Source organism: Sapajus apella, unplaced genomic scaffold, assembly GCF_009761245.1.
Source record: "Sapajus apella isolate SASKATOON/1434 unplaced genomic scaffold, GSC_monkey_1.0 scaffold28, whole genome shotgun sequence".
Classification (NCBI taxonomy): domain Eukaryota; kingdom Metazoa; phylum Chordata; class Mammalia; order Primates; family Cebidae; genus Sapajus; species Sapajus apella.
The window spans coordinates 21,985,676-22,005,725 of NW_022436968.1; the positions used below are offsets into that span (position 1 = coordinate 21,985,676).

Sequence of the window (20,050 nt, forward strand, 5' to 3'; positions counted from 1 at the left end):
ATGAACAACTCTATGTCAATAAATTTGATAACTTAGATGAAATCAACAAACTCCTTGAAAAAACATCAAAATGGACACAAAAAGAAACAGAAAATCTGAGTAGTCCTCTATTACAGAGTTTAAATTTGTCATTAAAAAGCTTTCCACTTAGAAAACTCCTGGCTCACATGATGTTTATAAGGCATTTGCAAAATAAATAGCATTGATCTGAGATAAGTTCATTTAAAGATAGAGGGAAAAAACAGGAAAAAAAGCAAATGTTTCTTGATTCATTTGATGAAGTCAGAATAATCCTGATACTAAAATAAGAAAAGAAAGTTATAGGCTAATATCCCTCATGAATTGACATGAAAGTAGCATTAATAAAATATTAGTAAGTTGAATAAAGTAATATATAAAAAGTACAATGCATGGTGACAAAGTAGTATCTATTCTCAGAAGGCAAGGTTGGCTTAACATTTGAAATTCAGTCAATGTAAATTCACTATATTTACAGAATAAAAGAGAAAAAATCGTTTAATCATCCCAATAATTTCAGAAAAGGGAATTTGCTAAAACAAAACAAAACAACATGAAAGACAACTAAAGTGGCAAAATAGCAAACTATTTCTTATAAGATCATAAACAAAACAAGAGCATCATTCTCACCCCTTCTATTCAACCTTGCCCTGGCATTCCTGGCAAATGCAATAAGGCAAGAGAAACGTAAGAGAAGATATAAAAATCAGAAAGAATAAGTAAAACTGCCAGTATTCACATTCAAGATTGTCTATGAGAAAAATCCCAATTAATCTACAAAGCCACTACTAGAACTGAATAATTTGCCCAAAGTTACACTATCAATAAAATTAACACTGAGGTTTGAGCCTATACCCTCTGGCTGTTAAATTTTTAACCTCTACACTACATTTTCTCTCTAGAGATGACCATGCAACGTTTGTATTAGCTCATACACCTCAACACAGCCATTATTGCAGGCAATCTCATTTGAAGATGTGAAAACAGAGTTTCAGAAAGATTAATAGCTTGGCCCAGATCACATAGCTAGGAGGTAGAGGTGACAGAATTTGAAGCCAAGTCTGGCTGATCCTAAGACAAAGCTGATTTGACTATATCATGTTTCCCGGAGTGGAAACAGAAAACAACGAGGAGATCCAGATGCTAAGGTGCTGAAATAAAAGTGGAATATAAAAGTTAAGACAATTGGTGATTGGTTAGATGTGGAAAAGGACATAGGAAAGGGAAAATGCAGAATGAGGAAGTCGTGATGTCATAAATAAAATAGAAAAGTGAGAAGGAGAAACTACTGGGGAGCAGGGCTGAAAAAGATGAGGTCAACTTTAGACAAGTATCAATTTGTTAGGTTAGAGACCATTTTGACGGCAAAAATGATAGAACACCAAACAAAGAGTGCTTTAGAGAAACAGGGTTTTTTTTCTTCACAAAACAAAAATCTGAAGGTGGGTAACTACTGATCCAGGTTCAGCAGGTAGACAAAGCCAGAACTGGGAGCTCTGTGTTTCCCTGGGCACTTCCTCCTGGGATTGCAACATGGCTGCCACAGGCCGTAGTAACTCCAGGCAGAAAGAGAGGAAGGGGGAATCAAATACATGGGTAAAACGGAAGCTTCCCTGGAAGCCTCCGGCAGACTTCCGCTATGTCTCATTGGCCAGACAGTGTCACGTGGACAGCTCACCTCAAGGGAGATTGGGAAAATAAGTAAGTTGTTTTTCCCACCCTCTACAGCAGAGGTAGGTGAAGGAAAACAATGTCTGCCACAAAATATTAATGGGATATTCGTGTGAGAATATCCAACAGACAGACAAAAATGCATTTGGGCTAGAAGATAAGCCACAGACACAGAGTTTAAGGAATCTGCACAGTTACAGCAAAGGAAACAGATGACTGCTCCAAGAAAGAGCTGGCATGGAGAGAAAAGAAAGCAGTGGCAGCACTTTGTTTTTCTTTTGGGGCAGGGGAAGCAAGCGGATGCACACGGATGCAGCTGAGTCAACACGCCAGGCCTGTCTGCCTCCGCTCCAGCCAGCCAGATTGTTCTGTCAGACGTTCAGCTGGATCTCTCACTGTCTCCCTCCCCACCCAGTTCTTTCCATCCTCTCTGACTTTCCTCAGCCTCTCAGTACTCCTAGGGCGTTCTCTCCCTCATCTATGAACTGAAAGTACTAGAGGAAAAACCCAGCCTCACAGACCGCTGTTGAGGATGCAGGAAGGTGGTTTTATTCTGACTGAAGAAAAACTAGCTGCATGTGGGGTGAGGAGGTGGTGCACGAGAATAAGCAGCCACAATGGGAAGGCCATAAAATCTTCTAAACTCACGGGAAATTCCAGCAAAAGGTATCTGCCAGTCCCACCCTCAAGGAGTTGGGGGGCGAGGGGGCAGGCAGAAATCCATTTGAGAGAACGCCAACTAAGACAAAGTGGCTGGATTTGCTTTGCTAAGCACTACTTTTCCCCTGAAGACTCTTTCCAGCTCCCAGGCTGTGTGCAGGAGACCAGGCAGCAGGCCCAAGGGTGTGGACTGAGCACACCAATCCCACATGTACCCACAGACTGAGGGAGTCCAGGTCTGGCTAAACTTTCCTTACCTAATAGACTAATCAGCACCACAGAATTTAACCCTCATTACATATGAGGTTGTACTGTTCACGAGTCACTCCAAATATATATGTCATGTGCTCCCATGTATTTGGGGCCCCAGTGAAATGTCCCCCAATAAATTGCAAATAGATCGTTGCCAAGCATTAAACTTTAAAAACAATATATTGCTAACATTACAAAAACTGATCGCTTGGCATTACATACCTCATTATGGAAATATATAACACTTCTCTGATGCAGCCTTAACAAAAAAAACAAACCCTAGACCCAAATACCAATTTGCAGGAAATACAGGGAACAAAAGAGTATGTTAAAAAAAAAAAACTGCATGAGGGTACAATGAAAATTCAGACTGAAAAAAACAACAACCCAGTTTCTTCAAGAAATGTATTAATTACAAGGAAGAAAAAGAGAGAAAGAGAGAACCTAGACATACACATATCAAATAAATGCAACTTATTTGGCTCTTGATACAAACACACTGCAAAAAAGAAAGTTATCAGGTAAATGGGAACATTTGAACACTGACTGAATAATTGATTATATTAGAGAACTAATGTCAAGTTGTTTAATGTGTGTGGTATTGTTTTCTTTATAAAAAGTCACTACCTTTTAGAGACATACACTGAAATAATTACAGATGAAATACGTGTGATTTACTCGAAAATAATCCTGGGGAAAGTGGGGTGTTCGCGGGGGTATAAACAAAACAAGGTTGGCTGGGTTTTTTTGTTTATTTTTGAGACGGAGTTTCGCTCGTTACCCAGGCTGGAGTGCAATGGCACGATCTCGGCTCACTGCAACCTCAGCCTCCTGGGTTCAAGCAATTCTCCTGCCTCAGCCTCCCGAGTAGCTGGGACTACAGGCGTGCGCCACCATGCCCACCTAATTTTTGTATTTTTAGTAGAGACGGGGTTTCACCATGTTGACCAGGATGGTCTCGATCTCTTGATCTCGTGATCCACCCACCTCAGCCTCCCAAAGTTCTGGGATTATAGGTGTGAGCCACTGTGCCCGGCCAACAAGGTTGGCTGTAAGTTGATGATGCTGGAGTAGGGGAAGGGGTGGCACAAAAGATTCACACTGGCTGGGCCCAGTGGCTGAAGCCTATAGTCCCAGCACTTTGGGAGGCCAAGGTGGGAAGAGCACTTCAGCCCAGGAGTTTGAGACCAGCCTGGGCAACGTAGGGAGGCTCCATCTCTACAGAAAAATTTTAAAATTAACCAGGCATGGAGGCACACATTTGTGGTCCCAGCTACTCAGGAAGCTGAGGCAGGAGGATTGCTTGAACCCAGGAGGTCAAGGATGCAGGGAGCTGTGATCAAACCACTGCCTTTCAGCCTGGGTGACAGAGTGATCCCGTCTAAAAAAAAAAAAAAAAAAAAAAAAAACACACACACACACAAAGAATTAAGAATCATACTGTTATGTCTTCTTTTTGTATATTTTGAATTATTCTATAATAAAAAAGTGTTAGTTTTTTTAAAAAAGTGGGGGGAGGATTTAAGGAGGAAGAATAGATTAGATTAGAGCTATGCAGGGTCATTCTTTTTTTAAGTATTCACATTAGCCAAAACACACAGAAGAAGCAACAGAGGCAGATGTGCATGATGTCACCCACTCATTTCCCCAGCAAAGGGCCCACTGTAAGAGCCTTTTTACAGGGTTAGAGAGGCCATGATCCCTGAGGAGAAGGATGCCTGTGGCTATCCCACCCTGGGTCCATTAGCACCTTCTCTAGTCAAGGCACTGCACTGAAGCTGAAGATCAAATGATGAATAAAATATATGTACTGAAGTCAAGCGATGTGAAAAGAGAAGTAAGCAGGCCATTATAATGGAGTCAAACCTATGCTACGTTATTAGAGTGGGACACCAAAGTATGCTCTGGGAGCACAGGCAGTGGTGCTCTGACTGGAAGAGGTGGCAGCCACGCTGTCCTGGACAATTCCCAAAACTACCTTCTCATTATCATCCAATTCGCAGGCTCTGTTGCTCTAGGAAGAGGATGTACTCTTGCACAGGCCAGAAGATGTAAGTGTCCTGACCTCCTGGCAGCTTGGCTTCTCATTGTAAATGCAGAAAACGGACTTCTGAGAATAACTGGATTTCCCATTCAGCTTACTTAGAGGAAGAATACATTAGCCAAAAGATGTGAGTGTCCACTTCTCTGATGTGACAGATCTTATTGTCAAATTAATAAACTGTCTCTCTGGCTTTTACAGTCTCTGAGAGTCTGGTGCCTGCGTATCTGTCGCTGAAAGATGTACTCCTGATGTGCTAACAAGTCAGGATTCTGGGATTGCAAGACCAGCTCTGAGCCCTGGAGAATTTACCAGAGTAATGTCATCCCTTGGGACCTGGCTAGTAGATACCAGCCTCCTCCAGGGACCCCCTTCTGCTCTGTGTGCTTCTTTGATCTTCTGTATTTCTCAAGGGTGGACCCATGTCTGATCCTTCTTTGATATCTGAGTCATCTTCTCTCACCATGTGTGCTACAAAGCATTTTGATTCTTAAAACATTTGCTCCTTGATTTCTTTCACTCTCATTCAACCTCATCAAAATAGCTAACATAACATCTATCTGGGGGCAAGTCAGATGGAAACTGTCCATGGGGCATTTTTAAACTGAAACATGAATACTTAAAAAAATTCCTCATCTGCCTTTGAAAGATCACAACCTTTTGTATAACCCACTTCATCTTCTGCTTTGGCCTGTGATAGCCAGCATTCCTCAAAAAGCCAATCAACTGAGGACCTTTCTCCAACCTATACTTCTCATTAAAGAACAAGAAACCAAACACCATGAACTCCTTTCCATATGAAGACAATTTCTTTTATCTCCAGTGGTTTTACTGTCAATCACTTAGATAGGTTCTTTCATCTATAACAAATGGCAAACTTCTTCTGTAAAGGTCCACATAGCAAATATTTTAAGCTCTGCGGGTCCAGTGTCCATTGCAGCTACTCTGCTCTGCCACTGCAGCGGGAAAGTGGCTGCAGACAATATGTAACCAAATGAGCATGGCTGTGTTCCCATAAAACTTTGTTTATAGATATTGAAATTTGAATTTCATAGACATTTCATGGGTCACAAAATACTACTCTTATTTTGATTTATTTCCAACCCGTCAGGAATGTGGAAACCATTCTTCACTCACAAGACATACGGGCAAGCTGTCAGATCTGGCCCATGGGCCGTAATGAATGCCAGCAATGAGTTGCTACATACGTGAATGTATATGGTCCCTATCCCTCATAATAATCCTTTACCAACCCTGAGAACTAGGACCCATAAGTAGATCTTAAGTTCACAGTTGGCAAATTTAAAACCTTATGAGAAAAATATTTTAATTAAGATTAAACAATGGGAAAAAAAAAGATTAAACAATGGGCCGGGCACGGTGGCTCATGCCTATAATTCCAGCACTTTGGGAGGCTGAGGCAGGCAGATCACCTGAGGTCAGGAGTTCGAGACCAGCCTGGCCAACATGGCGAAACCCCATCTCTACAAAAATATAAAAATTAGCCGGGCATGGTGGTGTGTGCCTGTAATCCCAGCTAATCAGGAGGCTGAGGTGAGAATCACTTGAACCCCAGTGGGGGAGGTTTCAGTGAGCTGAGATTGCGCCGTTACACTCCAGCCTGGGTGACAGAGCAAGACTCTATCTCCCCCACCCTCCCCAAAAAAAGACATTTTACCTATCTTAAGTCCCAAATAGTGGGAACTATGTAATTTGTTCCTAGTTACCATCCCCTCAGAAAAAAATTGTAAGATCCATGAGATAGTAGGGGCTTGTTTTACTTTAACAATACATCTGCTGAGACATTTTTCAATGTTGGTTTATCCATCCAAATGTTCAATGTCTTTCTGATTTTAAGATTAGTACTTGTAGACCCTCATCTCCACAGCCCCACCATAGTCCAAGACCATGGATGTTCGATACATAAAAAGCTTTAGATGTTCTTTCTTTAACCTGACCTACATATCTACAACACTTTCAACCTCCTTCCCCACTTGCAAGTTTATACACTCTTGTCCTATCTATGATACCTTTCTAGGCATGCCTAACCAACACTTTAAGGCTCTATTTTCCTTGCATTTTGTTTGTTTCACTTCAGCTTTCATTGCATACTTCTTTACTCCTGCAGACTTTCTCTTTTAACTCTCCTTTTTATTTCCAGTCCCAGGGTTTCTCTTTTTCTCGCCATCCACAACAGTTGTCACTTGAATGAGGCACATATCTGAACTACGTTTCCCAGTTATGTCCTTTTCCCAGTTAATAGGTCCCAGCATCATATTCCCAAGTTAACTCACAAGGGTTCATTGTACTATTCTTTCTTTTTTGTGCAGGGTTGAAAATGTCCATAATAAAAAAGGTTTTAGAAAAATAGAGCATACATTCCTATATTCTAGATTTGGTCACGAGGACTTTGTAGTTGGGAAGAAATTAGCATATTCATATGCCACACCACTGCCTGGCATGCCCTCCCTATTCTCTTCCTGGTAAAATTTCCCTCAGCCTCTGAGGTCTAGGCCGGAATCCTCTGGAAGCATCCTGGCCAACTTGATAACTCTCTCATCTGCATTCCCAAAGCACTTTATACATCTCCATTAAAGCACTTATCATTGCACTGTGGTTAGCTGTTTATATAGCTGTCCCACCACCAATCTCCCCGACCCTCCAAGCTTATAAGCAGCTCTCATATTTTGTTGCATCCCCAGTGCCCAGCACAGTGCCTGAAAAAGAGTATCAAGATAGCACTTCTCAGAGATTTTGAGGACAGTGTCCCCACTAAACGGAGGTTTCAGAGGGCTTCCCTAATCAACTTCCATCAGCACTCTCAACCTTTCCCCTTCCCTAAAAAAAATAAAATAAAAACAATCTAAGTAAAAACACAACTTCAAAACAAGTCCTCCACGGCCTTCTTACAATAAGATTGCTGCCCTAAATCATTTCCTCATAGGAATTGATTCTGGCATGAACACTGCAGAACATGCAATGTTTCTCTTAATGCCACAAAATAAAAAAGGCTACATGGCACCTTACAGTTTTTTCAAAGTATTTCACCATTTTTTATTTCTTCCATGTGTCCACTTATCCCTGATAGTCCTATCCTCATTTTTCAGACACTCAAGGGAAGTAAAAGTAACATGTCCAATATCAGAACTGGTGACAGCTCTGGGCCTAAAACCCTTAACTTATTGATCTATCCACTCATCTGCACTCTTCTGATGCTACACTCAGTATCTGTGAAGGTTTTTTTTCCCTAGTAGATTTTTTTTTACCATTATAAATGGTGGCATTAAATGGGGGCACCATGCTCTAAAAATCAATTTCAAGCAAAATCATTTGGGCAGATACACATTATGAAAAGAGAGTCGAATATGTCCCACTTGTGTTAGTCTTGCTCTATGATTTTGCCATAAGTACTTCTTATTGACTAAAGGGTTTCCAGTGAATTACCGACTGTTCAAAAACTGCCATGCCATGCATTTCTACAAATAGAAATATGTTATCTGTTATCTAAAAATTTCACTCATAAGGAAGCACACTATTTATAGGTTAAGTGCAAGATCTTGAATCCCATATAATTCCTTTTTCCTGATCTATTAAATTTAGATACTTATCACACTAACAACCTCTATACTTTAAATGCTCTTAGTTCTTCTACATAGTCTTGTATGATTTAACCATTACTTTCATTGTCTTACTATTTATTGCATGCAACTCTTCTAATATTAGTACATATCATTTTAGACATAAATAGGGCACTGCCAGCCAAAAATCTTGCTACTGTGTGGTAATTGAAAGTCAAGTTTATTTCTCAGATATATTAAGTTATTCAAATGAGCTACATTTAGCTTTTCTCAAATTACTTAATGCTTTTCAACAATGGCCTATAATAGAGTATGCAAAGCATGTCACACTTAAGATTTTCAAGTTTGATCTGGTTACGAATCTGTTAATTGAAAATTTTTCAATATGGCAGAGCACAAAATATTTCACACAAATGCAAATAGAGATGTCATGCCGATATCTGCAAGACGTGAATCATTGCCCTTCTGCATCTAACTCCGAAATTCAGAGGCAGTTCACTCGGCAAGATTTCTTGCTCAGTTCTTGAAAGTTCAGATGCATCACCTTTTAATCAGGGTAATAAGCTATAATTGCTAACATACCGTGTAATGTTTACTGCTAAACCTGCAATCTGGACAAACAGAAAATTATGCTGTCAGAGCTTGAAAACAACTGCAATCCACTGTTAACACACACATCCTCCTTAGGGAGAGCTGTCATCGGGAGTTACATGCTTTATGGTTTTAATTTTTTTAGAGTAAAGGTCTTTTCCTGAGAAGCAGGTATTAAGACGGAAGCAGCCTCCCAAATGACCTTCTCTAACACAGACCTTGAGTGAGCGACTGCGGGGGCAGAGAGCTGTGAATTTCAGCAAGGGACTCGACAGCTCCACTGGGTCCCTCACACTTTGCCTTCGAGAACAAAAAAAGAATGTTACTCTGCACCTGCCGGTGCCCCCACCCCTCCGTAAAACTTAATACCCGCGAGGTCTGAATAGCCGGAAGGGGTATGCATCGATTCTTCTGTCCCGTGATGCCAAGAGAAAATAAGCCCCCACCCAGGAGGGGAGCCTGGAGTCGCGGCGGGGCGGGGGGTTGGACAGGGGGGTGCTTTCTAGCCCCCCTCCGGCCACTGCGCTGCTTTTTCTCCACCACGTGTAATAATCTCATGGCACCCCACGAGAGGCGGGGGTCCTTGTCCTCCTGTCTCCCGGACCAGGACCTCAACCCCTTCCCCCGCTCGGGGACCCCGGCCACCCGCAGCCCGGCCGCGCTGCGCCCAGGTGTGGGGGTGCGGCGGTCTCCGGGTCCGGGCAGCGCCGCAGAGCCCTGCCCCCGGCTGCGGCCCCCGGCGGAGCTACCTTTTATCCAGGCAGGCGATCCACTCGGCGGAGGAGGAAGAATGGGCAGCGTGCGCAGCGACCATGTTGAGCGGCGGCGCGCGGTGTCCCAGGCTGCGGCGACCTCCCGCGCTCGAGCTGCCTGCGCCTCCGCCCCCGCCTCGCCCGCCGCGCGGACCCCGCTCCTCCCGGCCGCCTCGCGACCAGCGCGGCTGCGACGGGCCCGCCCTCCCCGCGGGCTCCTGCGGCCTGGGGCGGGGAAGCGAGGGAGGGGACCCGAGGGGGCGGGACGCGGGCGCGGGGAGGGCCGAGCCGCTCGCCCGCCGCTGCACTGCGGCGCCCGGGGGTGGGGATTCCGCCCCGGGTGGGGACCCCGCGGTCCCGCCCGCTGGGGGACTCTGGGGGTGGCGACCCCGGTGGCCGGCACCTGCGACAGGTGGCCGCTGCGTCCCCCTGAGACTGGGGCCCCTCCCTCGCCCCGGGGCCTCCGAGGCGGGCGGGAGGGCAGGCGCTGCGGCGCGAGTGGGGAGGGGGATGCCAGTGTCTATATATTTTTCATACAGCAAATGGCACTAAAATGGCTGCTGCCTCTCTGTTTCCTTAGAAACCCTTGAGTCTTCCTCAGCAGCTGTCGAAACTTGCCGGCGGTTTCTTGCTCACCTTTGGTGTCTCCCCTTCAGAAAGGGCTGGAGGGGAGGGCGGGGAGGGCTTGGCGTGGGGACGCCCGTTGAGTCTCTCAGTGAGGAATGAGAGGGCAGCTTCTCCTGCGGGGTGAGGAAGGGCTGGGCGCAATTCGGGGGAGTGCAGTGAGGGCAGTGCAGAGGGCAGGGAAGGAGGGGCCGGTGGGCCCTATGTGGACTGAGGGGGTGACAGACTGAAGTCACTGGCTTTGAACCCTGGGCTTGACTGCACTTCCGTCACCTGTATGGTGAAGAAAACACAGTTGAGAATGGGGAGTAGCCGGACCACAGGAGAACTGAGGTTTTAAGATGTGGGCCAGGACACCCCCCGACCTCCAGTGCTCAGGTGAACTTGGATGGTTGGCCCCACTTCCTCTGCTTCCTCTGGCTGGAGTGTTGAATGGGGCCTGTCTCTTGTAAATGTTCACACAAATGTCATGCCTACAAGTTGTTCAGTTACACGCTGCCAAGAACCAAATTACACGCCGATGGTTGTTTACGAATCTGGGGACAAGTTAAATCTTTTGAACTATCACCAAGCACTGTTTTGATATTTACGGCACTGCATTTGGGGGCAGACAATGGGGGAAAGGGACAGAGTACTGTTTTCTTCTACTGTTCCCCACACCCATCCAACCCCGCTGATGGGAGCTTCAAGAGGACTGGAGAGAAGGAAACAGCAAGTGCTTTCTGGGATGCTTTGATCCTGACAATTATTACCATGATTTAAAGCCTCCAAAGATTTGCCATTTCCCTCTGCTCAATAGCCAGGATCTGGTTTCAGGTCTGCCACAGTGTTCCAGCAGCAACTCCTCCCTCCCTGCTCAGGGCTTTTTCCCCAGTTGACCTTCATTCTGTTAATTTCTATCATGTTTATGGTAACATTTAAAATAATATACTATATAAAGATTAACCAAAGGTATTTATGTTGTGGCTTTTTTACTATACAGGTATGAAGGAGGAAATGTATCTCCTATATATATTAAGTTTCATTTATAAACACATCAGAGAGCACCTGAAAATGTTTCAAGGTCACCAAAAGCTTTCTGAAAATGCCTTTATGCAAAGATTTCCAGATAAGGAGCTAGAGGAGAAAGGAGTGGCACATCACCTGTCATCACACGGAAGCTCGGAGTTGCCATAGCTTTGGTTATGATACTATTAATAGTCGCCATTTATTGAACATCCACTGAGTGTTAGACTCCGTGCAGCACTCTTTACATGTGTGATCCCGTTTAATCTTCAGAACACTCTGAGGCAGAGCCAGAAGGACACTACACCACAAGGAGCAATAAATATCCTTGAAAATGTAATGAAATGCTGAAAATGGTATGTATCAGTACTTTCAGGGAGAGTGTTAATTGGATTGGAAGGAAGACACTGATGAGCTGCTGGGAGTGGGAGTGAGACCCTCGAGGAATCTACAGTGCATTTTAAGGAGGGTAGCTGTGATGAATTGCAAGACCTTTGTTTTGCTGTGTGGGGGTCCTGCCTTTTCTCTAAAGAGAAGTTGAAGACTTATTTAAAGAATATCCTTTCAAAGGAGAACCAATGTTCACTAGCTTGTCCAGAGCATGTACAAGTCTCCATCCAGCCTGGAGGTAGGTATGAGTAATTCCAAGATGCTCACTAAGACGCTGAACTCAGGAAGGGGCGATAACCCAGCTACAGGAGATGGGGCCCTGGAGCTGAATTTGGGTCTGTCTGATTCCAAAGCCCTTGCAGCAGCAGTGATGGTGTCCCTGTTTCTGCCAATAGAATGGGAGTATAGGGCATGTCTACAATGACTGTCCAGAGGGTAAGAACAAAATAGTTATAAATCAGTTTTTAATGTAAAAATAGAGAAATGTGTGAGAAATTAAAAAGTGGAGATCCTTAAAACGTCAGGAATAGCTTTACTGTTCTACAGATTATCTTGTGATCTGAAAGAGATTTGATTCCTGGTCAATAACTGCAGAAGTAAAGGAAACTGTTGATAATTAGTTATCATAGTATTAAGATGAAGAAAATGGGCTTTTTCTTGGATTGGATGGGAAAAGCAAAGGACCAAAGAATATTTATTCACATCCCCTCTTTAAAAGAACATCATGTATGTCAGTCCCAAAAGAGCACATGTTGCATGATCCTATTTATGTGACACTTCCAGAAAAAGCGAATCTATAGAGATGGAAATTACCTAAGGAATTACCTAAGGCTGGGAGGTGGGGATAAGGGATGACTGCAGATGGGCCTGAGAGATCTTCTAGAAATGATCTAAAATAATTGGACTGTGGTGATGGATACACAATTCTGTAAATTTAATAACAATCATCAAATGGTATTATTAAAATGAGTGAATTTTATAGTATGCAAATCATCTCAGTAAAAATGTTAAGTAAATAATAAAATATTAATAAACCCATATGGAGAGGAAAAATAATATGATTGATCTTTCGGGGGAAAATAGAGAAAAGTATAGGAGAAAAAGTAAAAATTACCCATAATTCTATCACCTAGAGTTAATACAGTTAATATTTTAGTGCATTTCATTCTAAACTTTTTGATTGTAAAAAGATTCAATCAAGGCCAAGTACAGTGGTTCACATCTGTAGTCCCAGCACTTTGGGAGTCCAAGGCAGGAGAATTGGTTGAGGCCAGGAGTTTAAGACCAGCCTGGGCAACATCATGAGACCCCCATCTATACAAAAATAAAAACAATTAAAATTTAGAAACAATATGACATACATGTACCCACAAACACATATATATATATAACTATGTATATGTATATATGTGCATATCATGCATGTGCATAGATACATGTATTCAAACAGATTTGAAAGTATTAATAGTTTATAGGCTACTTTTTCTATTGGAATGGAAAAATGCTTTACATTCCTTAAAAAAATCCTTAAACATTTTTTCCTGGCCACCAAATATTCTAATACATAGCTATAATTTACTTATACTATCTTTTGAGGCTTGTTTTTTCACTGGGAAAAGGTATTATCTGCTTAACCTCCTTCCTATAGTTTAGCAAATTCTTTCTCTACTGAAGAACTAAGATCTCCACTGAAGTCTCCATGAGACAAGGATGAGACAAGACCAATATCTGTTAATGCTATGTAGATACTTGAATGAGTTGCTAAATGTCTGATTTCCATTTTGTTCATCTGAGCAGAGGTTCAAAGTTAGGAATTTGAAGGCAGGCAGCCAAGTTCAAATTGCAGCCCCATCTTCTACTAAATGTTTCACCTTAAATTAACTACTTAGCCTAAGACTCCATTTCATCATCTGCAGAGTGGAGAAATTAATAGTTTTACACATGAACTTGGTATTTGTAGGATATTTAGCATAAGTGCCAAACACATGGTGAGTGTTCAGTAACTCTAAGCTGTTATTCTTCATACAGTGCAGATAATACTATGTGTTCTCTGCATTTCACAGGGATCTGGTGGTGATAAGCTATCGAGATCACTTATACTAACGGGCTTTGACATCTATAAATTGCAAGTTTTGACTGTGAAGGATACAAGGGATAGGTCTGCTGAGAAACCTATAGAAATTCTCCAGGAAATTCTATCATAGATTGGGCATGCAGTCATATCCGTAAATGGGGAAAATCTGATTCACCATGTTTTAGGTACCTCATTGGAAGATAGGTTATAAAAACACCTCTACCACTCCTGCTGGTGATATGACCAATTCATTGAAGATGCAGTACTCCTGGGGTGAAATCATAAAAGTAATTTTAATGTTTTCTCTCACTGTCCTTTTAAACTTGCTCAGTGAAGGCATTTCTACCCCTGCCACTGGATATAGCTTTTTCGGTCACTTACAGGTGATCAAAAGTATCAGATTCTTTCTATTAGAATGCCCAAACCAATATATCACTACATAATTCAATCTTTATTTCAAAGAGAAGAATTCTGTCCTCCTCCCCAACCTACAGCTGGTCATAGGCAGGTCTCAGCCTTTCGGAGAGAAGATGCAGTCAGCTTCTCCTTTCCTTGCTCATCCCAGCCCACTGTGAAAGCCACTGGTTTTGACCCTTCCAGAATCAGAGTAGGGAAGGGAAGAGAAAAAGGAAGGCAGGAAAGTTCTTACTTCACGGGGACAGTTGTAAGATGGCACTGTATCTTCCAGGCCTGGCAAATGTCAAGCCTGCTCTTTCCCTTATGAGTGCCTTCTTCATGTGTTCTTAGGTGCCCCTGCTGCTGGGCCCCCCACATAGGCAAGTGCCACTCAGGATTTCCTGAGTCCCCTCCAAATTTCCTCCCTCTGTAGGACTCCCAATTTATCCTCCACCCACACCCCAGCTGTCTTCTTGAGCAGTATTTAAAGGGGCTCCAGGATCATTCTCTTTTGTGTGTCCCACATTTGGTCCATAGGGACACTCAACGCCTATTTTGCTCTAATAAACTCAGAGTGCAGACCAATCCTGCCAATAGCACAGCCTCTTCACTTGCCAAAGAGGCTCACCAGGCCCTCTCTCTTCATTTTTAGGTTTCCGGGGCTGGAGTCAGACAACAGTCCCCTATGCTCCCAACTTATAGGTTCTCTGAGTGGCCCACATGGAGAGGAAAAAATATGAGAAATATTATTTTTCAAGACTTCCATGACTAAAACAAGCAAATACTCCTGTTTTAGTCATGGTTTTCCAGAGAAATAGAACCAATGGGTTATATATCTGTATCTATGTCTATATCTGTATCTATAAAAGGAGATTTATTATGAGGAATTGGCTTCCACAGTTATGGAAGCTGAGAAGTTCTACCATATGCCATCTGCAAGATGGAAACCCAAGAAAGACAGTGGTGTAATTCAGTCTGAATCCAAAAGCCTGAAAACTAGGGAAGCTGCTAAAAATCCCAATCCAAAAGCAGAAGACGAGATGTCCCAGTGCTAGCAGTAAGGCAGGAAAAAGGGGGGCAGATTCCTCTTTTTGTTCTATTCAGGTCCCCAACTAATAGGATGCTGCCTCCTCTGGGAGGGCAATCTCCTGAGTCCACTGATTGAAATGTTGATCTCAGCCAGGCGCAGTGGCTCATGCCTATAATCCCAACACTTTGGGAGGCTGAGGCAGGCGGACCACAAGGTCAAGAGATCGAGATTATCCTTGCCAACATGGTGAAACCCCTTCTCTACTAAAAATACAAAAATTAGTCAATCATGGTGGCATGCGCCTGTAGTCCCAGCTACCTGGGAGACTGAGGCTGGAGAATCGCTTGAATCTGGGAGGCAGAGGTTGCAGTGAGCTGAGATCATGCCACTGCACTCCAGCCTGGGTGGCAGAGCAAAACTCCATCTCAAAAAAAAAAAAAAAAAAGAAAAAGAAAGAAAGAAAGAAATGCTGATCTTACCCAGAAAAACCCTCACAAACACACAAAGAAACAATGTTTAATCTGGGGCCCCCTTGGTCCATTCAAAGTGACACATAAAATTAATCATTACAACTCCTCACAAAATCTTCCTTTAATTTTTCCTTCGTAGGCACTTTTATTTCCCCCTTTGGGTGAGAAGTTTTGGACTCATGAAACTGGTCTTTCGTATTTTGATTGAAAGTTTGCATCTTGGCATCTCACTTTGGAATTTCATATCTATTCTATTTTGGTGCCTCACATGAAACTTGCCATTTAACATCTGCGACTTAGGCTAGTGCAGACCCAATCAAGTCAACCTCCTTCCACACCTTCGACATTAATTTCTACTCAACCAAGACAATTGCCTTTTCTACGCAAAGCTATTCACCTGGGAGTTGTGAGGAATACCATACTCATTAGGGAAGTACAGCTCTTACACTCTCTTGAGCTTTCTAAAAAAGAAATGCATAATTAAAAATATCTGATCAGGAGAGTCCCAATTTGTGGGTTATAATAAAAAGGTTGTGGTTTGTTTTAAAACTGCGATTTGTCCATTTAGGGGAATATATTTGGATTAAAATCTTAAAGCAATAATGGAGGGACAGGAAAGTGGCTAAAATTTTATTTATGATAACGAAATTTTTTTAAACCTCAATATTTTCAGTACTAAATTAGGTATTAAGGAAAGAAAAGAGCTTTCATCTGAGGATTGTGAACCCTTTTGAATTGTTAGGCCCAGAGAGGCATTAAAATGAGATCACAGTTGTGCCCCTTTCCCCACTCTGAACTATGTATTTATCTCCTGAAACTGCCTTAGCTATGGCCACAGTAGCTATAAATTAACCTAATAGTGCCACAACATATACTATAACCCACACCCTATAGCTGAACAATGAATACTCAATCACTAGCCCGTGTTATTTCTGTAAACCAGTGAGAATACCTGACAAACAACTTTGTATCAGCCCACTCACTGTTTTCCTTTCTTACCTTTAAAAGGCTACCTGTAGGCCTGGTGTGGTGGCTTACTCCTGTAATCTCAGTACTTTGGGAGGCCAGGAGTTCAAGACCAGCCGGGGCAACATGGCGAAACCCCATCTCTACAAAAAATACAAAAAGCAGCCAGGCATGGTGGCACATGCCTATAGTCCCAGCTCCTTGAGGGGCTGAGGTGGGAAGATCACTTGAATCTGGGAGGTTGAGGCTGCAGTAAGCTGAGATTGCACAACTGCACTCCAGCCTGGGTGACAAAGTGAGACCCTATTTAAAAAAGAAAAGAAAAAGATAAATAAAAGTCTGCCTGTAACTGCCACTAATCAGAGTGTCTATTCGGGCAATGCACATCTGTGCGCCTGGGTTGCAATCTTCAAACTCGGCTCAAATAAACTCCTACTTAATTAATTGTGCCCCAGTTCCTTTCTTTTAGATTGACAATATTACATTTCTTTGCGATTTTTAGAAGCAAAGTTTTAACTTTGTTTTGCTTTTGTATTTCTATCTTTATAGCATGTAAAAGTAAATTAAATTAGAAAGGAATTAGCTGTTTAGTTTTAACTGTACTTTAGATATATCTAACTTTGGGGCACTAGAATTAAGGCAAACAACTAAATATCATGAGCGCAAGAAAAAAAATTGGTTCGAGCTTGTCTAGTGACTGTCTTCCAATCCCCAGCTTTGTAAAAGACTAAGGTAAAGTTCCCTTTTGTACTCCCTGTGCTCTTCAGGTAACTTCACAGGTAAGTACAGTTACAGTTCCTAGTTTTACAGAAAGGTCAATGATACACTCAGGAGGCAAAGTTAAAATGAACTCCCTGAATTAAAAAAAAAAAAAATTCAGAGTTAAAATTTGTGACTTAGTTATTAATGGAAGCAAGTCTTAAGAGAAAAAAAAATCTTTTGTCCTGGAAGTAATTTCGTCTGCTAGAGAAGCATACTGACCTCTATAAAGAAAATGATAGTTATTAGTGTTAGTTCCTATAACATACGAACTCTCTGCCTCCTGGGAGGCAAGAGGCTAGGAAAGAGCTCGAACGCTCCACCTCACTCCGTTCCCAGAAAGGACAATTTCTCACAAACCCAGAATGGTGAAAGTCAGCAATCCACACATCACTCAGGTCCAGACTGGCTTCAGCCCTCCACCCATGCCAAAGACTTCCTCACGGAAATGAAGCCCGCACTTTCTCACCAAAGCAAAGGGAGAAGGTTACATATGCCACTTTCTCAAGCTCAGTTGGTAAAGTCGCAGTAATGAACTTAGGCACACAATTTGCAGTGAGGAAAATGTCACCATGTCACAGCTTTGGTCTTAGGCCTATTTTCTAGTGATGGAGTAGATTTATTTTGGTGAAATAAATCTTTACATCCTTTGATTCTTGCTGCCATTGCTTTTTGTTATTGTAAGAGAGACACAGAGCATATTATTCAACTCAGAAAATCTCTACCTGTGATATTATACACATTTTTCACACTAATAGAGAAAATTGTCACAAACCAATTTTGAATGAATTACGGTCACCCAGTATTTGTTACAATTTCCTTTTCATCTGTAATCCAATATGGTCTTCTACATGTTTCAAAAAATGGATGACTTTATATAGTGGATTCCACAGAGAAAATAGCACAGGAAAGAGAGAATGTGACTAAAAATCATATTGATTATATTGAAACAAGAGCATGCACAACTTGAAGTAAAATGGAGAACTGTCATTAAAGTGAGACATATTAAATCTTGAATCGGCAAGAAAGTAATAAGGAGCCAAGCTCTTTTGCTTAGGTTATATTAATTTTCATCTTTAAAAATATGATAGTGCCATTGCTAGTAAAGAAGATATATTCATTGGCATTTTGGGATTAAAAGTACTGGTTTGGTTCCAGAGATACAAAATAACTCAGGAGGCTTAGGAAGAGGTCAACATGGGAAGACAGGATTCTTTCTCCCCAAAGGGTCTCTGCAGGAAGCAATACCCTCCCCTCTGGGCAAGGTTGACCTCCAAGTCCAGATGAGAAGGGTTCCCTCTGTCTGTTCTTTCCTCTGCCTGGTGACCCAGAGGCTTTGCAGCTGTGATCCTAGCAGCCCTCAGCCTCCTCGGGGAGCTACAGAATTCAAACCCTGGAAATGGAGCTCTGCTGTCAGCTGCACCTGGCTCCTGACCTGCTTAGGATAGGCCTGTCTGGACCTAAGAGAACCTCACTGCCACCACTCAGCTACCCCCTAACAGACTGCAGAGACCGAGTCTTTTTCATTTCTTTACATCCTTTGATTCTTTGAGTCATTGAAACTCAATAAATATTTACTGAGCACCTTCACTGTGCTAGGCACTAAAGAAAGGGCAAAGGGTGAGCAGACAAATTTCCTACTTGCAGGGGACACTGTGGTAGTGAGTAAAATGAGACACAGCAAATAAACACATAAATATATAATATGTCCAGTGGTGATAAATGATGTGAAGAATGATTCAGCAAAACAAGGAAATGCAGAGACAGGGAAGGGGCATCTATCTCTTATGAAGTAGTCAGAGAAGGCCACTCTGATCAGGTGACATATGGGCAAAACCTGCGGCCTGTCTCAGCACCACCTGTCCCTTCCTCAGCCACTTGCTCCCTGCAGCCACCACAGGCCCCTGTGGTTTCCCTTTCTGAGGCTCACCAGCCACAGGCCTAGAATATCTGGCTTCTGTCCCCACATCCATTCTCAGCTGAAATGCCAAACTGCAGGGCCTTGTTTCCTGAGCAACTGCCAATGGGGCTGAATGATGCAACTCAGAAAGGAAGAGGATTTTATTCCCCCTGAATGAACTTTGACCAGTGGGAGACAGGAAACAGGAGACTGGAGGATGCTGGGCAGCTGAACTGCCTCTCCATCTCCGCCTCCCTGTGGTGCAGTTTCTCCACACGGCCCACTGTGTGGCCAAGCCTGTGCACCGACTGAGTTTTAGGGGTTGAACTATGTTCCCCAAAAAGATATGTCGAAGTCCTAACCCCCAGTAACTGTGAATGTGACTTTATAGTATTTGGAGACAGTCTTTACTGATAGAATCAAGTTAAGATGAGGTCATTAGGGGGGCCCTAATCCAATCTCTTGTCCTTAGAAGGAGAAGAGACAGACACATCAGGAGATGGCAAGGTGACAATGGAGGCAGAGATTGGAGCAGTGCATCTAAGTAGTAGGGAACTCCACAGAGAGCCGCAAACACCAAGGCTAGAAGAGGCAGGGAAGGAGCCTCCCTACAGGTTTCAGAGGGAGTATGGCCTTAACTTCAGACTTCTAGCTTCCAGAACTGTGACATAATAGATTTCTGTTGTTCTGAGTGACAACAGCATGTGGTGTGTTATTACAGCTGCTTTGAAACTAACACATCGAGTGTTACCTCCCAAGTAACACTCTAAGACTTAACCTTTGCCCAGAGCTCTGTTTTCACAGAACTGCGACTATGCCAGATAAACCTGAATAAAGTGAAGGATGGTATCTGCAGGGATATTTGAGGGTAGG

The 20,050-nt window shown here is 42.9% G+C and overlaps 1 protein-coding gene across 2 annotated transcripts in view; it reads right to left on the reverse strand.

The window, feature by feature from the left end:
• The window catches only part of RAPGEF4 (Rap guanine nucleotide exchange factor 4), a 322,973-nt gene extending 313,162 nt beyond the window's left edge, over positions 1 to 9,811 (reverse strand). The window contains exon 1 of one of the 2 annotated variants that reach the window (XM_032292934.1): positions 9,561 to 9,811. In XM_032292934.1, coding sequence (XP_032148825.1) covers positions 9,561 to 9,625 — 65 coding nt within the window. In that variant the 5' untranslated portion in view covers positions 9,626 to 9,811. The remainder of the gene's footprint in view (positions 1 to 9,560) is intronic. The other variant, XM_032292936.1, reaches the window with a different exon arrangement.
• Positions 9,812 to 20,050: the final 10,239 nt, after the last annotated feature.